The sequence below is a fragment of the Zingiber officinale genome, chromosome 9B (assembly GCF_018446385.1).
Source record: "Zingiber officinale cultivar Zhangliang chromosome 9B, Zo_v1.1, whole genome shotgun sequence".
Lineage (NCBI taxonomy): Eukaryota > Viridiplantae > Streptophyta > Magnoliopsida > Zingiberales > Zingiberaceae > Zingiber > Zingiber officinale.
Window position 1 is genome coordinate 2579305 of NC_056003.1, and position 17803 is coordinate 2597107.

The window sequence follows — 17803 nt, forward strand, 5'->3', positions numbered from 1 at the left end:
TATATATATATATCTCAATTTATTATAGAAAAAAATAGATCCTTCTTGAAAAAAAATTCTTAATAGATAATTGAAATTACCAAAACAGAACAAACCACCCATATATATTAGAAATACAAAAATTACTCTCAGTACCATAAAAATAAAAATTATTAAACAATATTGAAAATATATTCAGAGGCTAGGATGAGGATCTAAAGGATAGATTTTGGCCAGAAACTTAGTAGTTATGGACTCCCAATAATAAATATAATTCTTTAAATTCTACATATATATGACTTGACAAACCTTGATTCTAAATTTTAAGTTAACAATTATATCTCTTTAAAATTCAAAGGATCATATTAAGTTACTCCTTCAAAGAGGGCAATATATTTTGCCTATGCCAAGTACTCGCCCTAATAATCCGTGGAGCTCACTTGTCCATGCTGATGACATGCTTGAAGTGAAAGAAGTTAAGAAGCTAAAAGGAGATTAATCAATATTGAAGGACCAATTAAAGACTAATTTTGTTTTATAAAATTACTGAATATTAAAAAAACTCAAAATTGATGCTATTTTGACTCCAACAATTCCAAAGCGGAGTTGTTTTAGTCAGAACAGCTTCAATATTAGAGTTATTTTGACCAAAAATATTTTTAAAATATATATATTTTTGATCAAATCAGTTTTAAAGTGATGCAATTTTGATCGAAACAATTCTAAGGTGGAGTAAAAAGTATTTTAGATAAAAAAAAACTATAGATGAGAGACGTTGTTTTCATTTTCATTTTATTTTTAAAGTGGACTCTTTTGACGATATTAATAATAGGGAACACTTTCTTAATTTTCTACCAATGAAAATCTATGTTTATTTTACATCAATTGATTTTTTTTTTCTTTTTACTTTTCCATTTTGTCACTGTGACGTCCTTTGTAGTAAACAGGCCACAAAACGTATCGAAGAATTTGGGCTGAGGATACAAATGGGCCATTTTCATAATCGATAAATGCGCTGCACTTACTTCCCTATAACGAGCCCAAAAAACAGAAGAGTTCGTGGCGACGTGCGGTCTTCCACACGCTGTCTAATCTAATCCACTCGCTTGCTTTCTCTCACTCTCTCCGTCATCGAAGGGCTGACTGAAGCAGAATGGCTTCGATTCCTTCCGCGCGCTTCCGACCGCCGTCGTCGGCCGCTTACATCGACCGTGAATCCTCCAAATTCCTCAGAAAAGTACCGGCGTACCTCCCCCAGCCGCAGTTCTTCCTACTCCCCAGGCTCAAGCACGTCGGCCCTTCTAGGTCTCCGCCAAGCCCCTTCCTCTGCTTCTGCCACAACAGCACCTCGTCGGGTGAGAGCGAGGAAGGTTCCTCCTCAAAAGATGGATCTTCCTCTATGAGCTGGGACTCGCTCATCGAGGGGGTCGTTCGTGGCGCGGCTAAGAGGTGGGACGAGGTGGTGGCTGCGTACCGCAATTATTCGTCCAAGAATGGATTGCGGGTGGTTGCATCGGAGGCGGGAAAGGAGGATATTGTGGAGGAGGAGAAGAAGGTGACTGCGGTCGAGGAAAATGGGGAGGATTGGGATTGGGAGAGGTGGAAGCTGCATTTTATGGAGATTGAAGAACACGAGAAACTTGCTTCCGTCTTAAAGGTAAAATCTTCTAGTCTTCGATTGATGTTTTCAGATTGGTGGTGGAGTTGGGTGGGTTAATATTTATTTATAAAGAAAACTGTTTTACTTTTATGTTCAATTACATGGTTATTTCATTGTCAGTCGTCTTGTGCATCCGCTTGTGATTAATCAATTAAGAGAATCAGCCATTTGAGTGGAATATTGTAAAGAGCGAGGGAATCAGATAAGAAATGTTTGGGTTAATAAGTATAAAATAACTTATACTGTGTAACCCCCCTCCTTGGGACGAGTTGAAATGATATCAGCCTGTACTAACAGGTATATTGATCCATAAAGTTGGTATAGTCGGCACAATTTGGTTTATGTCTATGTCAGTTCAGATCTTATTATAGGTTTGTAAAGGTTATTTGAAAATGATTCACATGGTATAGGCCATCAACTGGCAGGTAAAATCAGTCTTGGTCGAAGTTTTGGACCATGGTCACACTGGCTTGTTATGCCCAAAGGGAGTAGCACAAACAACACCACTAAATTAGAAGTTGAAGCTTAACTGAATATACCAAACTTGATTTCCTCTTGTTAGAGTCAAGTTTATTATGTTCTAGTGTACAATTTTGTTCATACCACTGTGGCTTTAGTTTTGCTGATAGTTTCATGCTATGTGATGGCCTTATTTCAGTCACAATTGAATGAGGCTATTTCAAGAGAGGATTATGGAGGAGCTGCAAAGCTGAAGTTGGCCATAACTGGTGCTACAAAAAAAGATATTGTTGGAGCAGCATTGACTATTATGAATGTATGAAACTTGTCTTATGCACTTATTGTATTTAATTTATATTCTAAGCACTCTTGTTGCTACAGAGAGCTATAGAGGAAGAGCGATACAACGATGCAGCTTTCATTCGTGATCATGTTGGGGCAGGACTGGTCAGTTTATTGGAATTAACTTATTGACAATTCTTACATCATCTTCATTAAGCTATGCTTGTCCCAATTTTTTGGTTTCAGCTACATGAAGCTATTCACTCCATTGAGCTTTATTCATTGTGCTATATGCAAGGCTATAACAGTGGCTGCCAATTCTTATATACTGATTGAAATATTGACGATCTATATAAATTTTCCGAGGGTTCCCATGCAAAATAGCTGGTAGTTGCACTTTTATGGTGATGTTGATTTAATAAACTTAGTAAACGTTTTGAAAGTTTCTTTCTGTTACATTGCTATTGTAGACTTTAGGACTTTGTCAACTTAACCTAGCATTCAGATGATCAGATCCAACTGAGCTTGGAAAGGATTAGCTCACACGGATTGGTGTTAAATTGTGCTTTTGTTGTATATTAGATCTACCTTATAGTTTATGTTTAATTTGAATTTGGGAGCATGTCATATTGCAAGTGGGGGTTGAGGACTTTAAATTATGGTGTCACAAGATAAACATCAGAATTGGTCAGTTAATATAAAGCAAAAATGTTGGAGATAGTAAATTGATTCACTAATTTGTGCTCACCTCATCATCTGCAGAATATATATTTAGGTGGCGTTTAGTTTAGGGGTTTAGGAATCAGGGAATGGATTCATTCTCAAACCTTGTATTTGGTTGATGGGAATGGAATTAAGATTTTGAAATGAAACCCAAAAATTTAGGTATGGATAAAACCCACCCCCTCCCTTGGATTTTGATGGAATACGAATGTGAATTAAGTTTTGGACAAAAATACCCTTAGTATATTTGTTCAATTTTTCTTTCTTTTCACACTCTCTCTCCTTGTTCTCACTCATTCTATCATCACATTTTCTCTCTCAACATACTTTCTCTCTTCTCATTCTCTCTCATCACACATTCTCTACCATTTTCTCTCTATATTCTCTCCCATCACACACACTCTCTCCTCATTTTCTCTCTCTTCATTCTCTCTCATCACATTTTCTCTCCCATTACACACTCTCTCCTCATTTTTTTCATCATACTTTCTCTCTCCTCAATCTCTCTTACCATTCTCTCCTCATTTTCTCTCATCACACTTTCTCTCTCTTTATTCTCTCCCATCACATTTTGTCTCCTCATTTTCTCTAATCACACTTTCTTTCTTAGCACACTATCTCTCTCCTCAATCTCTCATTTTCTCTCATCATACTCTCTCTCTTCATTTTTCCCATCTCTCTTTCTCTCTCAACCCACTTTCTCTCTCATCATACTTCACTCTCCTCAATCTTTCATTTTCTCTCATCATAATTTCTCTCTCTTCATTTTTTCCCATTACTCTTTCTCTCTCAACACACTTTCTCTCTCATCATACTTTTTCTTTTCTCAATCTCTCCTATCATGCACTCTCTCCTCAATTTCTCTCATCATACTTTCTCTCTCTTTATTTTTTCCATCACACTTTCTCTCCCATCACACTTTGTCTCTCATTATATGTTTCTCTCACATTCAACTTTTCCTCCCATATAATTTTTTCTCTTATTTTCCTCTAGGGGTAAAAAAGAAAATTTAGGTTCATTTCGATTGAAAATATTCAACTAACTAAACATTATTTTTAAGAATGATACCCAAGCTCATACCCATTCTCATTCCATAATACTATGATACCCATATCCATTCCCATTCTGATTCCTAGGAGAGAACCAAACGCCATAAATCTTACTCAACTTAACGAAGCTGGACCTGCATACTGGCTGGAATTGGATTACACTGCCAATGTTCGACTTGAGCTTCAATCTCCTTACATAATACGTATGTGAGTAAGCCTATTTCCCACTCAATTCATAGGAATACTGTACATAGAAGCCGATAGGAAATTTTGTAGATGACTGAACCCAAACACTCATTGAAAGGAGCATTTTCATGTGGTAAATGTACCAAAGGTCTCAATTGTATGGATATTTAAAATTCAGGCTATCCTGTCTTAACTGGAAATAAAGAGAATCAGATGCTCAATTTATAGTAATTAAAACTAAATTACATATTTGATTTTGTAGGAAAGTCATATTCAATTAAGTTGCATATATGGTGTGTAGGGAGATCTTTCATATTTCAATATCTGTCCTATAATATTGGTTGAGTAAGCAAAAATAAATAATTCATTTTTAGAAAATTGATTTTTGAGCTTTGTTCATGCCATTTGACATTGAAGTGATGCAGAAGAAAAAAGTGTTTGGTTAAACTAATTATGAAACACAGAAGAAAATCATTAACTGTCTACATTTTTAACTTATATATTATAAAAATGTATTACATTTGAACTTCTTATTACCATTTACTCTACATTTTTTGTGATATTGAATGATTTAATTCAAATATACTTTATGTTTGTCTTTATTTTGGAAATTTCTGGAATTGTTTCTATTTTACACTGAGAGATCTTCTCATTCAAGTTAAGAGTAATGCTGGAAATTGATGTCTAACATTAAAAGACATGCAGGTTGGTTGGTGGGCTGGCATTTCCGAAGATGGTACTGATCCATATGGTCGGATTATATGCATAACCCCGGAGTATGGAAGATATGTAGCAAGAAGCTACAGTCCCAGGTGTATTATCTACAGCCAATTTTTTGTAAAACCAAATAATGCATCTAAAATTTTGAAAATTGTTTTATTTCAGATTATATGTATGTCAAGTCTAGTAACAGATATTTCTGTTCATACTTTATAGTTTTGTTTGGTTCTCTCACATTGGAATTGGCTAGTTAAGAAAATATTGGAGGATTGCTATTAGTGCAAATATACACAACAACAACAACAACCAAGCCTTTTCCCACTAGGTGGGGTCGGCTGTATGAATCCTTTTACGCTATTGAGCTCTATCTCCTATTATATCATCATCTATATTTAAATAAATTTTATCTTGTTTTATTATTGTTAACCAAGTTTTTTTTGGTCTTCCTCTTCCTCGTTTTATATGCATGTTTATCATAGTTTCACATCGCCTAACTGGAGCATTTATTGGTCGTCTAAGTACATGTCCATACCATCTTAAACGTGTCTCTCTGAGTTTTTCCTCAATAGATGCAACTCCTACTTTCTCTCTAATGCTCTCATTTCTTATTTTGTCCATCCTCGTATGTCCACACATCCACCTTAACATCCTCATCTCTGCAACTCTCATCTTCTGCTCATGTGCTCGAGTCATAGCCCAACATTCAGCTCCATATAACATAGCAGGTCTAACTGCGGTTTTATAAAACTTACCTTTAAGTTTAAGAGGTACTTTACGGTCACATAAAACACTTGACGCTCCCCTCCATTTCACCCATCCTACTTGTATTCTATGTAAGACATCTCTCTCAATCCATCCATCATTTTGTAAAAATGATCCTAAATATTTAAATCTCTCGGTTCCAGACAACTCGTCCGCTCCTATCTTAACAATTGTTTCATTACTTCTAATATTGCTAAACTTAAATTCCATATATTCCGTCTTTAATCTACTAAGCTTAAAACCTTTCCCTTCTAATGTTTCCCTCCAAGATTCTAGCTTAGCATTTACTCTTTCACGTGTCTTATCTACCAAAATAATATCATTTGCAAACAACATGCACCACGGTACTGTGTCTTGAATGTGTGCAGTGAGTTCATCCATAATTAATGTAAAAAGATAGGGACTTAGAGCTGATCCTTGCTGTAACCCTATCTTTATTGGAAATGCTTCAGTTAATTTGCTCGGAGTCTTCACTCTAGTCGTTAAATTCTCATACATATCCTTAATTAGTTCAATATATGTTACGCTAATACCTCTCTTTTCTAAAATTCTCTGTATAATTTCTCTTGAGACTTTAGCATAAGATATTTCTAAGTCAATAAATACCATATGTAGATCTTGTTTTTACTCCTGATACTTTTCAATTAATTGCTTGAGAAGATGCATAGCTTCAATTGTTGCTCTTCCAGGCATTAACTCAAATTGATTTTCGATCTCCTTCCTTAATCTTTTTTCTATTATTTTTTCTCAGAATTTCATGGTATGACTTATTAGTTTAATACCCCTATAGTTTGTACAATTTTCTACGTCTCGTTTGTTCTTATATAAGGGAACTAGAGTACTTACCCATCATTACTCATGCATTTTTTTTGTTTTCAATATCATGTTAAATAATTTTGTAAGCATTCAATACCTTGTTTCCCTAAGCACTTCCATACCTCTATCGGAATATCATCTGGTCCAACGGTTTTTCCATTGTGCATCTCATTTAAAGTTTGTTTTATTTCTGAAGTTTGAATTCTACGATAAAAATTAAAATTCCTATGCTCATTTGACCTAATTAAATTACCTAAGTTAAGTTGGTCACCTAAACCTTCATTAAAAAGTTGATGAAAATACCTCTTCCACCACTTTTTTATTTCCCCATCATTTACTAATACCCTATTACATTTATCTTTAATACATTTTATTTGGCTAAGATCTCTTGTTTTTCTTTCTCTCACTTTAGCTATTCAATAATGTTTCTTTCCCTTCTTTTGTATCCAATTTTTGATATAACCGTTCAAAAGTTTCATTTTTTGCTTCACTCACTACTTTTTTAGCTTCTTTTTTGGCTATTGTATTTTTTTTAAGTTTTCCTCGTTCTTACAAATATATAATTCCTTATAAGCTATTCGTTTTTCCTTCACTTTCTCTTGTACTTTCTCATTCCACCACCAAGATTCTTTACTTAGCGGTGCATGCCCCTTTGACTCACCGAGGACACTCTTAGCTACTATTTTCAACTTTGATACCATCTTATCCCATGTTGTATTAGAGTCATCGTATATTTCACCTAATGTTTGTACTTCTACCTTCTCTTTAAATATATGTTGTTTCCCATCCTTTAACTTCCACCACTTAATTCTAGGAATTGTATATATTTTCTTTCTATTGATACTATGTTTGAGGCGTATATCCAATACTACTACCCTATGTTGGGTAGTTAAGCTTTCTCCAGGGATGATTTTGCAATCTTTACAAATTCTATCCTTCTTCCTAACCATAAGAAAGTCAATTTGCGATCTATTATTCCCGCTTTTGAATGTGACTAAGTGTTCTTCTCTTTTCTTAAAAAACGTATTAGCTAATATAAGGTCATATGCTATCGCAAAATCTAATATAGTTTTCCCTTCCTCATTCCTCGTTCCAAACCCATAACTCCCATGTACTCTCTCATATTCCTCATTTTTTACTCCGACATGCCCATTTAGATTACCTCCTATTAAAATCCTTTCATTTGGTGGAATATTTTGTAATATTTCATCTAAGTCCTCCCAAAACCTTAATTTGGTAGCTTCATCTAATCCTACTTGTGGTGCATATACGCTAATTATGTTCATAGTTTCTTTCGCCACTATTATCTTAAGGGTTATCATTCTATCCCCTTTTCTAACTATTCCTACAACTTCATCCTTTAACAAACTATCTACAATAATACCCACTCCATTTCTTGTTTTACTCTTTCCCGTGTACCATAACTTAAAACCCGAGTTCTCTATCATCTTTACCTTCTCACCTGTCCATTTTGTCTCTTGTACACATAAAATGTTAATTTTTCTCCTAATCATCATATCTACTACCTCCATTGATTTACCAGTGAGAGTTCCTATGTTCCATGTTCCAAACCTTAGATTATTAGTTTTCCTATCATATTTGTTCTTATCTAATCTATGGTGTGAGAACTTTTGCCTATTTAACACTACACCCAAGTTCTCATGGAGATGTAGCGGTCCTTGCTGAGACGTTACAGTCGGACCCTGTAACGTGAACTCTTGCATATTTATCACTACACCCGAGTTCTGGAGATGTAGCGGTCCTTGCCGAGACGTTACAGTCGGACCCTGCAACGCGTTCCTTCCGGGGAACAACCTAGTATTAGCACAATAGTTTAATGGATTCATTCATGAAATATTTGCCATAGTTTGACGCTGGCTGGCAATCTAACGCAACCCTCCTCCTTTATCCGGGCTTGGGACCGGCCATGACCGGTCATCATGGGCGGAGTTTTAGTGCAAATATAATTTCACTTAAATTAGTGACCCGATTTACGAGTTGGCTGACAAGACTAGCTGAAATTCGGTAATAGATAAATCTTGTCATCATTTTAAAATGCAGTTCATATGCATCATACGTAGTTGTCTTGTGATTATACAGCCTGGCTACAGTTTCTTTATATGCAGTCATAGTTAGACAACCTAGTGCATATGTAGTCATCCACCATGTAGATATATGGATTTGCATTGTAGATCACCCACATGGATCATAATTCATAACCTTTCTCAATTACTAGGTCTAACATGCATGCCATACTAAGAAACAGATTGCATTTGAGAAAGAAAAATGATTTATTTTACACCCTCATCAATTTACAGTTTAAATTATCATCAAAATGACAGGGTTTTTTTTGGATACAGAAGACCAAACAAATGCAAAGGAATGACTAGTTATTTGATCACACACAAAAATAACTATGCCGCGATCAAGCTTGATGCGGGATTTAGTTGACCTGTGGGAACTAGTGTAGTCTCTCAAATAAGGAAAAACTCTAAATTCACTTATTCCTCAATAGTGACAAGGCTAAAGAAATACTTCTTACTTTAAATATGACAATCTACAGAATTGTGATTTCTATTAGTGATTTGATGACTGGATAATGGGTTTCTACAAGACAAGTTTCTTCCTTCTGTTACTTCTGGAAAATAAATTTTGAGGCTTAGGCATTGATTCCACACATTTTGCATGATTTTTTAAATGATGTTTCATAATGTTGTTTCCATCTTTAAGTTGAGAAGTTAAACTGTCGATCCAATTGCTCCCCATTTAAATCTGTCAGTATTAAGTTTTCTTAGGGTTGATCCACAGCAGGATGTAAGTGAAAAAAAAAGAAACACTGAAAAACGTAATCTAAAATCTTGAACATAGATTTTGCATGGTTTAGCAAGGGTGTAGCTTAGTTCACAGCAAGTAGGAGTGAATAATTCTTATCAGAATTGTTACAAGTAATGCATAAGGTGGTTACACTCCTTTATAAAGCATGGAGTCGAGAACCACAAGCAAACTGGTCAGGCTACAAAAGTGGTTCAGGTTAGTGTAGGCAAAATTATTTACTACTGTATGTATCTACAAATTGTACTGATTTGTGCTTCATTCAGGCATCACTTCAACAATGCTGTCTGAAATTTTCTACAAATACCTTATTTCTCATTAAGCTACCTGAGTTTCATGAAGAACTGGTTATAATTGCACTAATAAAACTTGTTAGTTTGGTTTTTTTAGAGTAATTCATTGAGAAAATGCGGCCGTTTCTAAGCCAATGAATCTTGAGATTGTTCTTCAGTAGTATGCTTGTGTTTTGGACCAATCTTTCCTATTGAAGTGATGATAGGCATATTTGGTGCTTTTATATTATTTTAATATTGTTCTTGAGTAGCATGCTTGTGTTTTGGACCAAGTTTTCGTATTAATGTGATGATAGGCATATTTGGTGCTTTTATTTTTTTTTTATTTGGTTCCAAGGTTTTATGCATTGTATATAATATTTAGTATGTACGTTTACATGCTAAATTTTGTGTAGGGGCTACATATTTATGTTTTCCCTTTTAGATACTTCGTTATAGGTTTCTGCATTGGATTTGTTTGTTTGCTGTATTGCTCAAGGGCTCTTGTATATTTTCAGACAGCTAGCCAGTGGCAAGGTGGGTTTTCCTCTCTTTGAGATTTTCTTCATCAACACAGATGGAGATTACAGACAACAGGTACATTACAAGTAGATTACAATTTGTAACTTAATTAGCAGTGTTTAATAACTGATGCAATTTATTCTAAACATACAATATGATAATGAGCGGCGATTGAGAAAAAAAAAACACATATTCCTCTTTTTATGTAAATATGCATTATGATTTCATTCTCTTTCTCACTTCTTCCTCCTCATCCAAGTTAATACTAAGAATGTCTACTGGGATTTGTAACACATGAAATCTTTTTTGGAACTCAAGTGATATTATTATATTCTTATGACCACGATGTAAGGCTGTCAAAATCTAGGCACTCAATTTATTTTCATTCAGTCATATTCCTTGTTTAGCTGCTTTTCGTTGACTCGCCCCTGGCACCCTGGAGGGAGGCATTCAGGCTTTTTGAATGAGTGGCGACTGGGGGCTGAGGAGCCACATACGATTCGAATGTCCTTTCTAAATGACATAACTCCTCCCGAGGGGGATGAGGCTCTGAAGGAGCTGAAGGGGAATGTTTACCCCTTATTTATTTTATTAAAGTGAGGCTGACATGACAATAAATGGCACTTCTGCTGAGTTGGATCCTCAATTGCTTAGATTAAATTGAGCTATTTGGCATGCTTTTGTTAGGTGGTATATTTTCAAAAAGCTGAAGGTTCTGAAGATTTAACAAGTAACTGTGAGGAAAAACCTGGTTTCAACAGCTTAAACTCGTATGAGGGTTTGAAAGGAGAAAACAGCCTACAAGCACAAGATATAAAGACAGTTGAAGGAAGGGATGATGATTTAAATATGATGGATGGCATTTCTATTATCCAGAATGTTTTACGAGATTTAATTCCTGGCTCCAAGGTCAGGGTTTTAAAACTGGTGTCACCTGGGAAAGTGGACAGGGGCATAATTGCCAAAGTTGTTGAACAGATAATGGAGGAGGAGGAGGAGGAGGATGGTGGTGACGAAGATAGTAGTGACGAAGAGTTGGAAAGTGCAGAATCAGATGACCTTAATCCTGACATTGAAGAGATAGAAATGGGCGCTGGAGATTCTACAAGTGCACAAGAAGAGAAAAGTGAATTATCGTTTAAAGTCATTATTGGTGATTTGACCCCCAAATCATCTGCTGATGTGCTCCCCACCAATCTAGTCCGTGTTCCAGCAAAGCTAGAGAAAAGAGATAACTCATCATTTTCAATTACTTTAGGGCAAGATGCTATCCAGAATAAAACTGAGAGGAAAAAACAGGCTTCAAAGAGAAAAGCTTTTGCTACAAAAAATGCTGACCTTCTTTCATCTGAGCTTGCTAAAATCATTCCTGATAAAAATGGGATACGTTTGAAGGTAAACATATACCTTTCCTTCTAATCTCTGTGTATACATTTGTTATTTTGTTACGTGTTTTTCAAGGAACAAAAATTGTAAAGGAGTAAGGTCATTTTGCCTGAAAGTTGTAGAATCTTCTGAATTCTCATTTGAGATATTAGATCCTTAGACCTATAATTTTATGATGAAACTTTGCTAAGATAGTATGTTTTAGTAGTTTCTACCTGGTTTACACATAGGTAAGATGGTATGTTTTAGTTGTTTCTATCCAGTTTACATTGGTTAGATTTGTCATACATGTGTATTTCAAGATGGTCTTTTTTAACAGAAATAATTTGATCATATGTTATTGTCTCTTTTATATTAAGTTCCTCAATATACCATTATCTCTCTCTCTCTAAAACTCTCTCTTTAAAACTCTATAACCTTTGTCTACAATTAAGATCTCTTATTTAATCACCAAGCTTCGTTTTCTACTTGATTGCTATTGTTGCATCTTATGGCCTAGTGTATGATGCAGGTATTGAAAGATCTTCAGGAGCTAATCAAGTATAGTGTCAACAGCAGACAGAACTATCATTCTTTATTTGAAAAAACTTTATTCAGCCAAATTGAGATACCATCGACCTCAGATACACTTAGTGGTATTACTTAATATGCTAAGATTCTTTTCTTATTCCCGCTCTGGTTAATAGTTCAGATATTGTCATCTTCTGTCATTTATATTGGGTTGTATAATCTTGTTTCAGGACTATACATTGGTTCCCATGGCATGTACACCTCCAATGTCCTCCATCTTAAGCGCAAATATGGACAGTGGCAGGAGGATAGTACATCTGAGAAATATGTGGATCTTGAATTTTTTGAATATGTTGAAGCTATTAAACTGACTGGTGATCCTTCTGTGCCTGCGGGTCAGGTATTCCTTATCACTTTTCTGCAGTTGATAGTGAATGTTGAAACTTACAAGAGATTTATTTCTGTAAAGATTCTTTGTAAAGACTTCCTGATATTCTTAGTTACAGTGTTATTATAGGTGCTATACACTCCAAGAAGTGTCCTATTTGTCCAAGGTGTAGCCATCAAGCTAGCAAAGCATCAAGGATGACAATTTTATATAAAAATATTTGGAACAAAATGTAGTTATTGTCGTGAAAAATACCATCCTTCATGTACAAGATAATCAGAAAAATACTATACTGAGGTTGCATAGCATTATAACATGTGTAGTGAGGGAGAATGCCCATGATGTCAAACAGAAGATACTCATAGATTATGTGAATTTAGAGTCAGCAACTTTATAATGAACTTAAACCATCAACTGTTTCTTTTTTTATGTATATTGAAATGTTGCTGGGACGGAGTGCTTTCCTGCCACAGAGCACCTTAGAGGAGCTGTCGAAGCGTGGTCACCTAGGTGGTACTGGCAAGCACTTTATTGCATAGGGATAACACTGTTGAGTCATGTGGCACATGCTTACTGATTTAGATTAAGTTGTCATATGGAAGCATTGCATGCTTAATGATTTAAATTATACTGTTTAATAACTTTGATGAGCATTCCAGCATAATCTAGTTTGTCCTTTGTTACTCCAACAAAAACTTTTAAAACATTATTTAGATGATCAATAAACCAAGGAGATGATGGAAGATTGGACTACATGTGGATTTTTGATTGGTTCAACCAGAAAATTACATGCTGGGAGGCTGACATGTTTACCCTCCTGTCTGGGTTTTAAAACTTTACTTAAATATGCATTATGCCATAACTCCAAATTGCACGGTCATTTTGTTCTCGTGCTGATCTGGTTAAAATACAATTTCTAATATGATGTAAAGCATCCATGCTATCAACAGGTAGCTTTTCGTGCAAAACTTGGCAAGCAAAATCAACTTCCTCATAAGGGAATAATCCCTGAAGAATTTGGAGTGGTAATTATCAGATAAATTCTAATGTTTCTTGGTGTAATCATTCTTATAGATTATTCCGTATCAGATTGCTAGGTATAAAGGACAAGGGAGGCTAGCTAATCCAGGTTTCCAAAATCCTCGATGGGTTGATGGTGAACTTGTGATTTTTGATGGAAAGGTAGGTTTGTTTATCATGATATTGATTTAATGTTCAACTTAAAACATTGAAAATTATTTCATAATGATATATATTGTCTTGTGCAGTACATTAGAGGAGGCCCTGTTATTGGTTTTGTATACTTGGCGCCACAATCTCACTTCTTATTCTTCAATCGGTTAAGCCTACCAGCTTAGGATGGTGTCATACGAAGTCTGTTCATGTTGATCAATGTAGATACAATGGTAACTTATATCATGCTCTCTCTCTCTCTCTCTCTCTCTCTATCAAAGATTGGTTTTCTAATTACAAAATTTGGTCATGGCTATCTTGTTCCTTTCAGAAGTGACTAAGACTCTCTATTAATACCAGTGGTAAATTGATTTGAGACAGTTCTTTTATGTTTACTTCTAGCATATATTTTAGGTGAATATGATTGGAGAACTACTATAATGTATTGTACATTATAAGTTGGACTTGTGCAAGCTAACAGAATTTTATTCTTATGCTAGGATGCAGTAGATTAAATACCCATTTTACTTGAAGAAACTAGGGCGACATAAATTTAATGGTTTTAGAAAGTGAATCGGTTGAGAGTCATCTTGATTTATATCATTTGGTTCGAGATGGTTGCAATTATTAATCTTTTATCATTATAATTAGTGCTATGTATATTATTTGGTACCTTATTACATAACTACCACACTTTCTAAAAGCATGACTACCACACTTTCTAAAAGCATTAAATGCACCTAAGTGAACATTTTTTTTTTCTTTTAAGTTGCGCTATATTGTCTCATATTTGACTAGTAATCTGCTGAACCATGGTGTCTCATGGAAGTAAACATTTTTAATTTTTTTGTTTTTTATGGTTTTAGGTCTCAATCAGATGCTGGTTCCATGGAACCTGTATCCAGTTGTTTCCAGATTTGATTTTTATTCCAAGTCATGACCTAATCATCTTTTAGAAATTTATTTATGGTTCTTGGTCCCAATCAGATGCTGGTTCTATGGAACCTGTAAAATCCAGTGGGCAAAGTCTTTTATTTTGTAAAAGACTGCCATACAATCTTTATATTCTTCACCAAACTCTCTCTTTCTGCTGCAATTTCTGTTTATCTAAAACGAAAAAGGTTTTGTTAGTTTCTGTTGATTTATTTCTTATCAGATGCTGAGAATGCAATGTTTGTAATTTTGACTGAAGACCGATGTGTAATTACTGATGATGCAGAAAATCACATCACAGGAGTTTCATATCTCGCTACCCTGCATCTATGGCCCAAGTATCTACAAAACTGATCAACATCATAAGACTGCGGTATTGACAAGGAAACTATTCAAACACATAATGGCGGCTGCTTCAATTTTGCGGCTCACCAATTGCTGTGTCCTTTCACTTGAGCTTGCAGCTGGTAAAAATCACCAATGATTTTATCAGTTAAATATTTATGATCTTAGCACCACGTAATTCAGCTCAGCCGCATTCTCTTTGTAGTTGTTTTACTTTGTAAAAGCTTTCCAAAGCTTCTTGTACTGTTTTCATGCATTAATTATTTTACATTTCAATCGACCATTAATATGCCAAGTTCATATAGGTGGCATGATCATTCAACTTGCTACATATTAAATCAATTATTTGGTTTGAGAGATAAATGTTTTTTGGCAATATATTGACACTTCATTATTAAATGCAGTTTAATAACTGTGAAAATATGCTCCATGTAATGCCTTAATTCAGGTGTGAAGTAATCAAATTCTGCTCACGAGCATCCTATTAAATATTGAAAATCATTTCTAATCTATTTAAATCTCTAATACTTTTATCGCTCCCTTGGATCTTCGTCCATTCATTAGTAAGTATTCGGGTTATCATGACATTTCCAGCTTGAGTTATTCGAGGAGCTCCTTGAAACCGCGTAAAGACTGCTTTAGATCTCAGGCTTGAACTTGATTTAGTCTCTGTAAAAAAGTTTACTATTTTCTCCACCATTAAAAAATCTCTCCCGTGAATCTTAAATCTTATTGTTAATTAATTACTGAGTTCATTCACATAGTTAATTTTGAAAGAAAAAAGCAATTTTGAATTTTTACTATTGCTTTTAGATTAAAAATCTCAAATCTCATGGCCATGATTCCAGCCTTTTGGTTTCACAAACCTTAACAAACAAAAAGGTTGCATTGGCGATGCCCTGAAGTGTGAGGTTTGTGTATGCCGGTTAAAATTCAGTACAAGATTCTTTTGGTAGATTCTCTCTTCATCAAACCTGTTCTTAGCCAACCAAACTAAAAAAAAAAAAAATCAAGTTCATCCATGAACATGAAAACACTCATTCCAATCCTTTTAACAGGCTTCTTAACATTTGCAGCTGAGAAATATATAATCTAAAAAGGAGAAACGCAAATACAGGAACCGAAGGCTCTTTTAACAAGATGATCACTTCAACCTCCTTGAATCTGTGTGCTTCAAGTTATCGCAGGCCTTCCTTTGCGTTTCTGCTACTTGGCAGCTTCTCCTCGTTCTTGATCAAGAGTTAAAGACCAAAAAATGCCTATCAGTCCCAGAGGCAGTAACAGCAGATGTAATCGAAGCAGTCGCTGATACACTCAAAGCAGCAGGAACATCTGCATCAAAAAGAGACAACTTGAGATTGATTTACCTACAAAAGTCTTAGCAATTAAGCGTGCAGTATTCTTGCCCTGCGTTGATGATTTGATCCTGCGGATCGTCTTTGCTGGCCATCACCTGGGAGGATGGTGCTTCCATGTATCTCTCCTTTCCACAAGCTCAAATTCTGATGGATGTGGAGGACTATGAGCCTCTCACAATTCAAGGATAGGATAGGGCAGTGGCGTTCAGCTCATCAGTTGTCTTTATTTTCTCCAGAGTTTTATTTAGTAAAGGGAAAGTTGCAAGCCCCTAAAGCATGAATATCTTACAGCACCTTTTGAGAAAGTAGACAAATGGTGACTGTCCTGTGGTCTGTTGAAGAATGGATAGCAACAAGGGCATAATTTAGATGTCCATTTATCTTCTGTCTTGTTAAACCAAATAAACAAACAAAACAAATGGTGCAGACTAAAAATGACAGGGTTAATCAATGCATAAATGATTCACTCCCTCTAAATATTGTGTCTTGGTAGTGATTTGGATTAGAAGATGATTGTTGAATAAAAAAAATGGATAAGCATAGTTAGTGCTACAACTTAGAGAAGACTTGTGTGGCTTGACAATGACTAATAGTTCACTGGCTCATACTTGATTAGTTGTTCCATGCCAACCTCATCAGATAAGGTTTAAATAAACACTTCTGATTAGCTTGATTGCCAAGATCTTCCACGTGCAGACAACTGCATAAAATGAGTCCATATTCATTCTTAGCTTGCAGCTCAATCTATGTTGCAAAGGTTGGAACCGCCAACCCAGCGGCCCCCTCACCCCGGCCCCACAAGTATGAGAGGGAGTAAATCACGGTGAATACGGGCCCGGCTATGACATGGTGGTCTCAGGTGTTTAGCACGGACAGATATTGATGTTATCGCATTTGCTGCCGCAGACCCTCGACCTCTCGACCTATGTTGCAAGAATCCATGTCATAACCGGTTGATCCCGCCCGTGGGGGCAGCTTGCAGCTCAATCTAGATACCAAATGAAGTTGATTCCATCAGTGTTGATTGATTAAGTTGCTTGCTGCCATTTGTTTTGTTTATAGAGACTTTGACTTGATTCTAAATAAATAACAATTGTGTGCAACTGCTACAATTTGATTGGCCAGACCAAGAGTATGAGCAGTGGGCATGATGCCATACTGCTTACCTAGCAACCAAACCTAACCCTCCTCTCCATCATTCACTCAGTGTTTTCATTTTTTTATAATTAGTTTATATCCATAAAAATGAGAAATTTATTGTGGCACTGATAGGTTTGACCGTTTCAACTAACTTCTCGACAAAGGTAAAGTGATGTCTTAGCAGTAACACCACATTAAAAAACAATTATGATAATTGATTTTAGTTATTAAAAATGGAAATTTTAATCTAAAATTATTAATTTAATATGATAAGTATCTCACATGGTCATGGTGTGGTGCCTACAAAA

General features: G+C 35.4%; 1 protein-coding gene across 2 annotated transcripts; it reads left to right on the forward strand.

Moving 5' to 3' along the window:
* The first annotated feature begins 1036 nt into the window (after window positions 1–1036).
* On the forward strand, window positions 1037–15284 carry LOC122022306 (protein EXECUTER 1, chloroplastic-like). 2 transcript variants are annotated; one of them, XM_042580266.1, is made up of 12 exons: window positions 1037–1636; window positions 2298–2414; window positions 2480–2545; window positions 5044–5150; window positions 10259–10337; window positions 10950–11657; window positions 12160–12283; window positions 12389–12558; window positions 13497–13571; window positions 13636–13728; window positions 13815–13952; window positions 14939–15284. In XM_042580266.1, the coding sequence occupies exons 1-11, from the start codon at window positions 1133–1135 to the stop codon at window positions 13902–13904; spliced, it is 2133 nt and encodes a 710-aa protein (XP_042436200.1). In that variant the 5' UTR covers window positions 1037–1132; the 3' UTR covers window positions 13905–13952; window positions 14939–15284. The 2 variants fall into 2 exon arrangements, with proteins under 2 accessions (XP_042436200.1, XP_042436202.1); XM_042580268.1 differs by having other exon boundaries at window positions 14954–15284.
* The last annotated feature ends 2519 nt before the right edge of the window (window positions 15285–17803 follow it).